Below are 11,963 nucleotides of genomic sequence, written 5' to 3' on the forward strand. Positions count from 1 at the left end.
ATTATTATTATTATTATTATTATTATTATTATTATTCAGAAGATGGTCTTGAAATTCAAGCTTCCAAAGAATATTATGGCGTTTATTTCAATCAAGTAACAGAAGGCATTATTAATTATTATTATTATTATTATTATTATTATTATTATTATTTTTATCATTATTATTATATTATTACTATTCAGAAGATGGACTTGAAATTCAAGAGACACCACTTATCAAAAAAAGAAATAAGATAAATGAATAAATCAACAAATAAATAAATAAAAAAGTATTAAAATTCAAGGGGAATAGTATTAAGGCAGTAATGCATTGAACTTCTGAAGTTCCAATTCCACGGCTTCCTCTGAGATGATTGTTCCACAGTCCCACGGTGTGGGGGATAAAGGACCTCTGGAACTTGGGAGAAGCTCCAGACAGCGGGGCACAGCATTTGCAGCATGCTGGTGCTTGTGCTGTTCAGCGAATCTGGCTGTTCTTGGCAGATAAAGGGGAGGGGTACCAATGCCCAATAACCCTCCCCACCCCCACCAACAATAATAATAATAATAATAATAATAATAATAATTTTCACTATTATTATTATTATTATTATTACCATCCCTGCAATGCCTTCATTGTTGTTAATAATAATAATAATAATAATAATAATAATAATAATAATAATAATTTTTACTATTATTATTATTATATTATTATCACTGTTACTATTATTATTATCTCTGTAATGCCTTCATTGTTGATGATGATAATAATAATAATAATAATAATAATAATAATAATAATAATAATAATAATACAATATTTATTATCATTATTATTATCATCATACCAAAAGCTATGATACCACACTGTTATATAACAACGAACATAATTCGTATATTCCTTGAGAGAGAGAGAGAGAGAGAGAGAGAGAGAGAGAGAGAGAGAGAGAGAGAGAGAGAGAGATACAAGTCTGTAAATCAAATGGAATGTCACACACGCCTTAACTACAGCAATCCCATTTAGATATATGCCCAACTCTCTCTCTCTCTCTCTCTCAACTCTACTCGCATAATACCCAACGCGTTGGGTATTTAGTTTTACTCTCTCTCTCTCTCTCTCTAACATCCCGTAGGTCAAGGCTAAATGAGTTACGACCCAATAGAGAGAGAGAGAGAGAGAGAGAGAGAGAGAGAGAGAGAGAGAGATTAACACTGAACAGATTTCCACTAAGTGAAAGAACGAGTACATGAATGTGTATCTGAGAGAGAGAGAGAGAGAGAGAGAGAGAGAGAGAGAGAGAGAGAGAGAGAGAGTGTAATCACCAATTAGGTTCGAAGCACCATATTCCACCGCCACTTCCAACCGTTGTGAGAGAGAGAGAGAGAGAGAGAGAGAGAGAGAGAGAGAGAGAGAGAGAGAGAGAGAGTGTAATCACCAATTAGGTTCGAAGCACCATATTCCACCGCCACTTCCAACCGTTGAGAGAGAGAGAGAGAGAGAGAGAGAGAGAGAGAGAGAGAGATAAGAAGAAAAAAGGAAAAAATAATCTCTTTTCTATAAGTTGAACCTCTACAGCCGAGTCTTGGAACCCCACCCCCTCCTTTAAACACAACATACCCACATAATACCCACATGACCACATGCCCTTCCCACATACCATGGGCATCCCAGCATCCTAACGTTCCATCCCCACCCTCCCCCTTAGAAGCAATTACCTTTTTAACCAGCTAACACCTCTCTCTCTCTCTCTCTCTCTCTCTCTCTCTCTCTCTCTCTCTCTCTCCTCCCTTGACTAAATAAGGCCAGAGCGCAACAGGGCCCCTTCACATGTTCCCAGGTACCCAGTCTCTCTCTCTCTCTCTCTCTCTCTCTCTCTCTCTCTCTCTCTCTCTCTCTCTCTCTCTCTCTCTCCTCCTTCATACCCACAAGGGCATGGCCAAGAAATCCATTGGGGAAAAATAATCACACTTATATGCTGTATATAGGTCGTGACTCATAAGTTATAATGGAGGCCTGTCGCCAATTATCTAGATAAAATGGAGTTTGGGGTCATGTGTCGGTGTGTATGTATACTGTATGTATACAAGCATGTATACTGTACACAGACAATCATGCATACTCTTCTGTATAGTCATGTATACTGTACACCCATATAAACAATCACATATACCGTATACACAGAAGCATGTGTACAGTATACATAAGTATATGAATATATAATTAATATACATCTACATTCATAGGGCAGAGAGAGAGAGAGAGAGAGAGAGAGAGAGAGAGAGAGAGGAGAGAGAGAGAGAGAGAGAGAGAGAGAGAGAGAGAGAGAGATTTCCAATTATGAACTGCCTCAACTGCAGATAACAGTAATCATATCTCTCTTTAAATAAATTGAAAAGCGATGAAACAAGTACGTACTAAACAAGACGGAGACATAGGCAGAAGTATTGTAAACAGCTTTACGTACGTATTAAACCTGTACGTAATACGATCAACCCCATTTGCCTCGACGAAGTCATCCCACTTTGCAAACGACAAAAAGTTCAATCGACACAAACCCAGGGAAGAAGCTGAAAGGGACCTTCAGGATACCTAAGGAAACATGAGTCACCCTCTACAAGGAATACAGGACCTGAGGTAATGTAGGACATCCTCAAGATGTCAACACATAGGACGACCTCCTCTAGACGTCAGCAGTTGCCAAAGGAGACTCTTTTAAGGATGGAAAGGCAGAGACACTAACCTAATATCCTTGGGAAATGTCGAAATCATATACAGTGGGGTATGCATTCAAGCTTTGAGAGTTAATAGGGTATGGCTTCATTCCAAAATAGGAAAGACATGAGCTATGGAATTTCAGTGGAATTTCACACAGCCCCTTGCAGAAACACTCACAGAATTATATTTCTGTCATTTTCCGTATCTACAGAGTTCAGAATTACCAGGAAGACTTACTTAAGTTTGCTATGCTGAGCAATACTGTTATTCTTCCCTTTAATAACTGACAATGATAAAGTATATATAATAAAAAGCAAAGTCGTAAAAACAATCTAAAAATAATTTTCTTGTGTACTGAAAAGCTGTCTTAATAACCTGTTTCCCATAAAATTGTGAGCACATTACCACCAATTATAATAATATACAGTAATTACTTTTCCTGATCTGAATTTAGTATTTACAGTGTATATATTAGCACATATGAAACATTCTTTAGAATGACTGGCTCCTAGTTTTCAGCAACAAATTAATTTCAAAGCTTCAGGAATTAGTAATAAAAAAATACAAATATACGAGGTCTTTTTTTAAATGGTATCAAATCCCAATATCATTAACAAAATGCAGGCCTATCAACCCTTGTTATCTAAAGAATCCCATTAACTAAACCTGCTCCCAATGCCCTTAAGAAATGATGAAGAGATCTTGGATCATAAAAGAGAAGAAGAAGAAGAAGAAGAAGAAGAAGAAGAAGAAGAAGAAGAAGAAGAAGAAGAAGAAGAAGAAGAAGAAGAAGAAGATAGATAGATTTATAAACACACAGGAAGGACGTGGGTGTAGGCTTGCTGGTAAACCAACTGAGCCTCCTATTGAGAGAGAGAGAGAGAGAGAGAGAGAGAGAGAGAGAGAGAGAGAGAGAGAGAGAGGGGGACTTCTGAACACTGCATTATAGACAGGTAGCGAGAAGCTCGTAGGACTGGTCAGGGCATTATCCACTGACAATGAGCCTCTCATCAGTGCCAATTTCCCCGGGGTCGTAAACTTCACAGCTGGAAGCTATAAACGAAGGCGGCTCAAGGAACTGGAAGTAAGTGGGCTTCTCGCATCTTCGGAACTGGATTGACTTCAAAGAGGTGTCGTTATCTTTTTTGGGGGGGGGACTGACATAAATCTTTGCTTGATCTGACTCCAAAGATGGGCTTTTAAAGCCGCAACTCGAAAATGATTTGGAAGAACAAGAACGTGGAGACAATAAAGGTAAATTCTGCTGCATAAATTGCTTCTGACTTGAAACTGCCATGAATTTTTAAAAGAGAGAGAGAGAGAGAGAGAGAGAGAGAGAGAGAGAGAGAGAGAGAGAGAGAGAGAGAGAGAGAGAGAGAGAGAGAGAATTTTTTTCCTTTCCTGCATTTCCTATTACCCTCAGTAATTTCTTTCAAATGAACACCATATTCTTTGGAGGCTTGAATTTTAAGTCTACAATGGCCCCTGTGGGCTTGTTCCAAATTTATCTTCTGAACAACAAAAACAACAACAATAATAATAATAATAATAATAATAATAATAATAATAATAATAATAATAATAAATTATCAAAGTTACAGTGCAAACAATATCTTTGCCTCGTCATTATGACTGTCCACCCATTTCTAAGTAGATATTATGACACAAAACAAAACTCGGGAAACTCTGCAGGTAACAGACCCCAAGGCCAGAGCATAAACTGGAAACAGCCCTTAATAGCAAACCCTTAAAAACGTTTATTTTTAGCACATACCAAACATATTTTCTCTCAGTGATAATAAAAGTCCTTCTATGCCTACAGAGTAATACTGAATGATTTTCCTTGTCTAACCAACCACAACTTTCCTTTTGAAGTTTTTTTTTATCAAACTGATCACAAAGCAATTATTGATGCAAAATTACAAGTACACATATAAAAAATAAGGTGATACTATCAATCTGCAAATGCAACGCTTCACTGGAGTGCAAAAACTAATACAATTCACAAAATACCACGTAAAAAATGTAAATCGAGAAGAGAACAAACAAATACTCGTATATATCTCGAGGCACTATTGCACGCCGACCATATACGGCATATATTGCAAGAGCCAAATTGTTCGCAAGTGATTCACCACACAACTCAGTCCCTGATGAATAAAAAATTCTTTCTTGAATAAGACGTCTGACCTTATGGAAACACAGTTATTATAATAGCATATTCAACAAAACAATCAGTGTATTTTTACCAGAAAAAAATCATGCCCATATATAGTAATAAAAACATCTTATCAGTTTTTTCTTGATTTATAAAGGGAATGAAAGAGCTTGCCCCTGTTCCAAAAAGAGTTTCAGGACACAATTTCTTACACTTCCTTGAACTAAAAAAGTAATTCTGTGTTTTCGAGCATTTTGTAAAACTTGAAAATGTTTCCATTCAATTCTCCAACCCAATGTATTTACTAAATATGTCTATAAAATTATTCTTCCTTCCTTCCCCACTTCTACAGCAAGGGATAAGTAAGTGCTGTAGTATACATCTGACTAGTAACACCTGTATTGGTATACAGAGTGATTCATGGCATGAAAATGGAAAATGGTAAAAGAAAATAATCTCTTAAGCACATAAATGGTGAGCCAGAACCAACTGTTTTCCCAAATACCAGTTTTGTGCAGCCTTAGGAATCTCAAAAGGGTGAATAGCCATCTCTCTCAAGAGTATAAGTCCAGAAGAAAGTTGTGATAAGAATATATCAAAGAAGGACAGTACCCTATAAACTATTCTTGATTCAGTCTTAAAATCATCAACAAACAGAATATCACACAGTCAATTCAGGTTGAGCAGCGATAAATGCAACAGGCAAACTGCCTAATGAGTAATAACACTAAGTCTTCCACATTTTTGCTAAAAAGTGGTAAGATACAAAATCCCCATATATTTGCAGAATCTAAAAAGAATCTACATCACCACCTAACTCCAAGTTGAACCCCATCGACAAACACTGCCCGAGAAACAAGCAAAAGCAAGCGCGCAATCCTTTAAAGGCCACAAAATCGACTCCCACAGCTCTACGTACTCTCCAGCCGACTGCGGGCAATGTAAATTGTATTCAGAATCACCCCCTGCAGACAACATTAATCAAGATGAGGTGGAGCACACACATCCACCTACAGGTAATTGTACCAGGTGCCCACGCCTACCCCTTCCTACACTCGTACAACCACTGGGCTCTTTCGGTATGTATTATACAAAATTGTCTACGATGACAATGGGGCACTGTCACTGACCAAGTCTATATGAAAATGAAACGAGTGTGTTTGTATGTCAAGTGTATGTTTGTATGTATGTATGATTGTACATATACACAGTACAGGTATTCTGACAACATCTGCTCGCTTGTTTGTGAGTGTATATGCTCCTATTTGTCGCTATTTCAATAAAAACATAAATGTCTGCGTATATATCAATGAGCAGTGTATGTGTATGAATGTATATAAATACGCTGACAAAGTTGCTCGCTTGTGCGTTCGTAACTGAATATGTTCTTCTCCTTCGTTGTTTTACTTCAAGTTTGATAAAGTCAACAGCCCTTAATAAAATGCAATTGAATGCATGACCTCATAGCTTACAAAGGGTTTCAGACCATGTAAGGATTTTGTAAAATCTTGTGTGCTGTACCAAGTACTGTATATATCAAAAGTTTAATCATCCCTACACACACACACACACACACAAAGATTTGAATGAAATATTCATTAGATACCAAAATACAAGTACAAAATGGTAACTATTCTGTACAAAGTTACCAGACAAATTCACACATGCTCACATGCAGTGCATAAGGTGTTTTTTATTATTAGTTTTACACTCCATCCATTGCTGAATTCATTGCAGATTGCGAGACCTTCCCAAAAATTAGTCATTATGAGTACAAACCTAAACAGAACAGGGACTCTCATAAAAGTTAATGCTATTAACAAAAAAAGTGGCTAATGAACAGGATTCTGATGCTTCAGCCTTCAGCCTAGTCCAGATGAGAATAAATCAATGGAAAAAGAAACAACGAAAGTTACTTCGATTCATGTAACTCTTAAGCTCTGGGGTCATTACTTCAGCAAATAAACCACGGCACGAAAAGCAAACAGCGAGAATGCTATTCGCGAAGTGGATGCAATTTGTGGGAAAAATGGTATTTCCATGATAAAACTAAGTTTCATATATACCTACCCAGTAATTACACAGCTATACTTTTCTATTTGTAGAAAAGTATAGCTGTGTAATTACTGTTAAGTTATATATGAGCTTTTCAGTCGAGAAACAAGCAAAGTGCCATTTTTAAAATATAATAAATTAAAAATACTTTGGCCCAGGATGGCGCTTGGCACGTTTCTCGACTGAAAGGCTCATATATTATATAAAATGGGGCAAGAATGGATATGGTTTAAATAAAGAGAGAGGAGTCATATACTGTGCACGCTAGGCATGGTAGAACCAACGATTTTCTTCATACTAAAGTACATACAGTACTTGGTTATCAGGAAAAAGGACCTTGTAAACTGTTTACTCTACTACCAGAAGCTTTTACTTGAATTTTATTCCAAGACACAGACATAAGACCTGCAGATACAGAGGAACTACTACTGAGTTCCACTCACAATAAGCTTAGCTTATGTTTCCAATCCTTTCCACCCCACTCTATTCTTTTCCCTTTCACATTTCCTAATCAACTCAAATATGCTATAATAGCTCATACAAACAGGCTGAAAATCACAGCAATGTTTTTGTTATTCCCTCTGTTTTCCTGTCTAGAACCAAGCTTGAATGGGAAAAGATGTACATCTGTAACCCAACAAGAACAAGAAAGAAAGCTTGACAGACCTTTTCGTCAGCTGGTGTACGTGAAGAGCAATTTTCCTTACCTGAAAAGAAAACAATTCAGTTACAGTACAACTTGAAAATCCAGAAATAAACGTTATATCAAATATCAAATGAGCTTTCTCTTTCTTTTTAACGAGAAAACTTTTGTGATATAACAATCTATCAAGAATTATGCGAGCTTTTGCGTTCTTTTTAAAAAGAAAACTTTTATGACAGGACAATCACATAATCATAAACCACAACAATCAACATGAGAAACATGTCAGCTGTTCTCTAAGATGACAATTAAACTCACCTTCAATGAGTCGTAGGACTGGTGGTAGGGTGGCGGCTGTACCGATGGGTTGTAGGCATCATTGGGGTTACCCATTGGGGGCGGCGGCATCACACCGGGCATCATCCTGTCAATTATCAAAAAAAGGATTTCGTACATCAGACCAACACATCGAAATTGTGAAATGATTCAGAACAAAGGATATCTGTCATTCCCAGAAGAGATGAATCTTCATTAATAAAAATATAATGTATTTCTTTAATGGACAGCCCAGTGGGTCAACTGCAGAAAAAACATAACTGTTTTGGGACAGACTTCATGTAAATATATGACTCCCATAGAAAAATCAAAACAAAAATTCCTTATTTCATGTCTTCCGACCCCTATCTTGTGAAAAACGTGGCAGTAACCACAGAATTTAATTTTTGTGAAACCCTTCCACAAATGCAAGGCAAAAAAAACTTTAAAACTTTCAATTGTCCCAATTCAATTCTTTATAAATTAAATACTACAACTATCAAATGGAATGTATCAAAATAGGTGTTCTTTATGTACCACACAAAGATGATTTAAACTATGCCTGAAGCTTTATTAAGAGTCACACTGTTTGCACAATCAGATAATGACCAAAAACAAGCATAAAACCTTTCATTTACAAGGTTAACAGCTGCTGCAAACTACCTTCGTGCACTCGGAACAGCCAAAACACTCCATCGTTTCTTGTGCTGTGGATGAAGGTGAAATCTAGGAACGGTAGTAGCACTGTTCCGATAAATTCGCTGCATCTCAAAAGTACCGTTCGTGTATTGTACAAAAAATGCGTTGCTTCCGCTTAGAAGCCCCGAGTGGAATAATTGTTCGACTGTGCTTTTGAATGCAGATTTAAAGCATTACGTAACACAGGCATTAACTTTTATATAGTAGTGCTTTGTAACTTATCAGAACCTGTAGGCAAATATAAAACAAACCGTGTACAGTGATTTAAAAAAAATGAAATATTCGCATTATCAAACACCATCACCCCATGTGTATGTATGTGTGTGTGTGTGTGTGCATGCGCTTGCTTTGTTTCGAAAGAAGTTTTTGCAAGTGTACACCAAATTTCAATTTACATATCACTGTGAATTTGTGAATGTTCATTTCCAGTATTATTGCTAAATATCTTGTGCTTTCTTTGTGCCTGTGTTGAATAATGAAATGGCAGTGTTGGCTACACATCTGTACCGCCAAAAACAAACTGAAATCTTGCATTACACCAATCAGTTCCGCTTTTACCATACTCCAATCTCACACGGGAAAATCACAGCCTTCAGTATTATTGAGCGCTGTATTCACAAAATCCTATGAACAAAAACCAATATTGTCACATGATAATCAATGCAAAACACTGTAAACAGTAGAGTCATTTCTGTTTGACGTCATAGCACAATCATATCTTCCAAGTTCCATTATCAATCTGGAGTTACAGAAGCTTTATTTCAGGAATTTTGGACCAAAACAAGATATGTAGGCCCAGGCTTAGAACCACACACTGCTCAAAGAAATGTTACACTGTCAGACAACTAAACAACCTCTCAGTCTATTTATCCAAGCTTCTACTTTTCATTACGTGCAAAAAATTTTTTTAAAAATACAACATTTGCCAACACTTATTGTTGTCTGAATTCATACAAGTCACTCACGAGATGTTAAGAAAAAACCAACATTGTATTCACAAAACGCTACGAACAAAAAGACCAATATTATCAACAAAACCAAAATCCCCCCGACACTTCTGCAAATCACTGAAACTGGCACAAAGGGATAAAACCATCTACAATAGTAAGGACCTCAACACCTGATTAGGATGTTGATGACAAGCGTCAAGCTACTCATCCAGCGATGTGCTATACGACAGGAGGGTCTTAATGATTCTCGGCATAAGGCCTTATTCTGCGCGTCACCTCACACAAGGGCAGAGGCACATGCCTTCTTGCATTACAATTACATGCAACAGGTGATAATCGCCCTTAGTAACTCCTGCAACACAGTCTGTTATCCCATCCCACTGGACTGTACGAGAAGACTGCCTCATACAGCGTGTACATCAATCTATCTTTGCTTCTCCAATGCAATACATTACACCAACAGCATGATCACATTCTACACATTAACATAATCTGATTTCTCCTTATTGGGAATATCATGTGATTTTTCTTTTGTAAGATTTTCATCTCACTTCCCTGGTTCTCTCCAACACTTACTCTTTTCTACATTACAGTACTATATTGCCAATCAACAGAAGCTATGGGTTTGCATTCATTCGCAAAATAATCAAGCTGTTGTTTAGGTAACTAAATTTTTAAAATCTTTATTACTATGCACCATTAAAAAACTTATTACAAGCATTGTTTCTCGTCATTACTACCCGTGTTAAATTTTCATTTTTGTTAATGAGATATTTTTAATACAGTATTATTTACTATTACAAGCCAAGTTAAACCCTGGTTGGAAAAGCACAATGCTACCAGCCTTAGGGGCCCAATGTGGAAAGCACCCAAGTGCATTAAACGGAAATTAAGTAGAGAATAAATTATGAATGACTACATTATAATTTAGAAAAACAAAAAAGATAAGTAACAATTACAAATAACAAACTGTAGAGCAGGAATCATATCTGCCTGTTCAATAAAGAGATGACCAAGGTTGAATTTGGAAAGTCCCAACATTACTGGGAAGTACTTTTCATAATTAAACAAATCACCCCATTTCTTGTAGTATACAATAGAGTTATCGTAAAGAAAAATGAGTTTATTCAACTGTATTAGGTAATGCTATGGTGTACAGTACAAAGCTTGCTTCTCCGTGTTAAATGCTCTTTACCAACTTAAAGTGTGTTCAGCGTGTTCAAATGACGTAGGGCGAAGATTTGACACCAACAAACTCGGGCTAGCGGCTAACCGTAAGTGCATTAAAAAGCCTGTGTGTTTACTCTGGTATTTTTTGTTCTAAGTACTGAGTTAGCTAAGCAGTATCTTACTGACAATCTGTGCACTGCAGTGCCGAGCATTATCGACCACAGTTTAAACAAGGCGACTATCCTGACCTGCACATTTCGTCGGTACAGTCCTGTGCACCACTGTAAGGAGGTAATTTTGAGAAAAATGGGATTACTGGGCTGTATTTGGTGATCTGAAAAATTTACAATGCTTACCTCTTCGTATTTCAAGGGGTTTATCAACCTACAGTACATAACGCTACATAATCAGCAAAGTTAGACAAGGTTTGGGGTACGCTAACGTGTGCTAAAATCTGTCGTGTACCCTACCAGATTTTTTCCAATATTTGACAGCCCCCAAGGCCATAAATTAAGCTGAAGAACTGTTCCTGTACCTTCTTTTAACAATAATTCATCAACTTCATGGGTTACAACTACTTTCCAAACCTAAAAGAGAGTACAGTACCTAAAAAAATTATGGCAGTCACCATTCAAATAATTTTCACATGACAATTTAAGCATCTAATGAGGATTATTATTATTATTATTATTAATATTTTTATTATTATTATTACTACTACTACCTCAACAATTATTTATATCACAAAACAATTCAATCAGACTGCGGAACGAAACTTCAAGACTCATGGAATACATGTTCTAAAAACTTTCTCCTTTAAATGCCTTTCCTTTCCAGTACGCACTAGATTTGTCTGTTTACTTATTTGCCTTCATGAAATTTATTACTTTCCTCTGCATCTTCTATGCTTCTCTTCAATCGGATCAGTTTTTTGCTATTTTTCGTATACAGTATACAGTACAAGGGGTGGATGCAAGCTTACTATATTACAATGAACTTCACCAGCCTGTTCCACGTCACGTAAACCTTACGAATTAAAAAAGAAGACCTCTTGATTTCTTTGAAGAGAGAAAGCTAAACATTGCCCAATGTAGACTCCAGTTTCATTGGACCTTTTTACTATTCGGCTAACAGTACAAAAGAAGTCTTGACACATTTTCCTAAAATTGTTATCTACATGTAAGCACACACAGAAGGCTATACACATATAAAAAATTAAAGAGTCACATGGAAGCTAATGAATAACGTACTGAATTGTCAGGAAAATTAAGTG

At 36.6% G+C, this 11,963-nt stretch overlaps 1 protein-coding gene across 6 annotated transcripts in view; it reads right to left on the reverse strand.

The window, feature by feature from the left end:
- Positions 1 to 11,963, reverse strand: part of LOC136826079 (WD repeat-containing protein 47) — a 76,131-nt gene that overhangs the window by 53,708 nt on the left and 10,460 nt on the right. For all 6 annotated transcript variants that reach the window (XM_067083028.1, XM_067083025.1, XM_067083026.1 and 3 more), the window contains one exon: positions 7,875 to 7,980. In XM_067083028.1, the coding sequence (XP_066939129.1) occupies positions 7,875 to 7,980 (106 nt within the window). The remainder of the gene's footprint in view (positions 1 to 7,874; positions 7,981 to 11,963) is intronic.

The sequence above is a fragment of the Macrobrachium rosenbergii genome, chromosome 40, assembly GCF_040412425.1.
Source record: "Macrobrachium rosenbergii isolate ZJJX-2024 chromosome 40, ASM4041242v1, whole genome shotgun sequence".
Lineage (NCBI taxonomy): Eukaryota > Metazoa > Arthropoda > Malacostraca > Decapoda > Palaemonidae > Macrobrachium > Macrobrachium rosenbergii.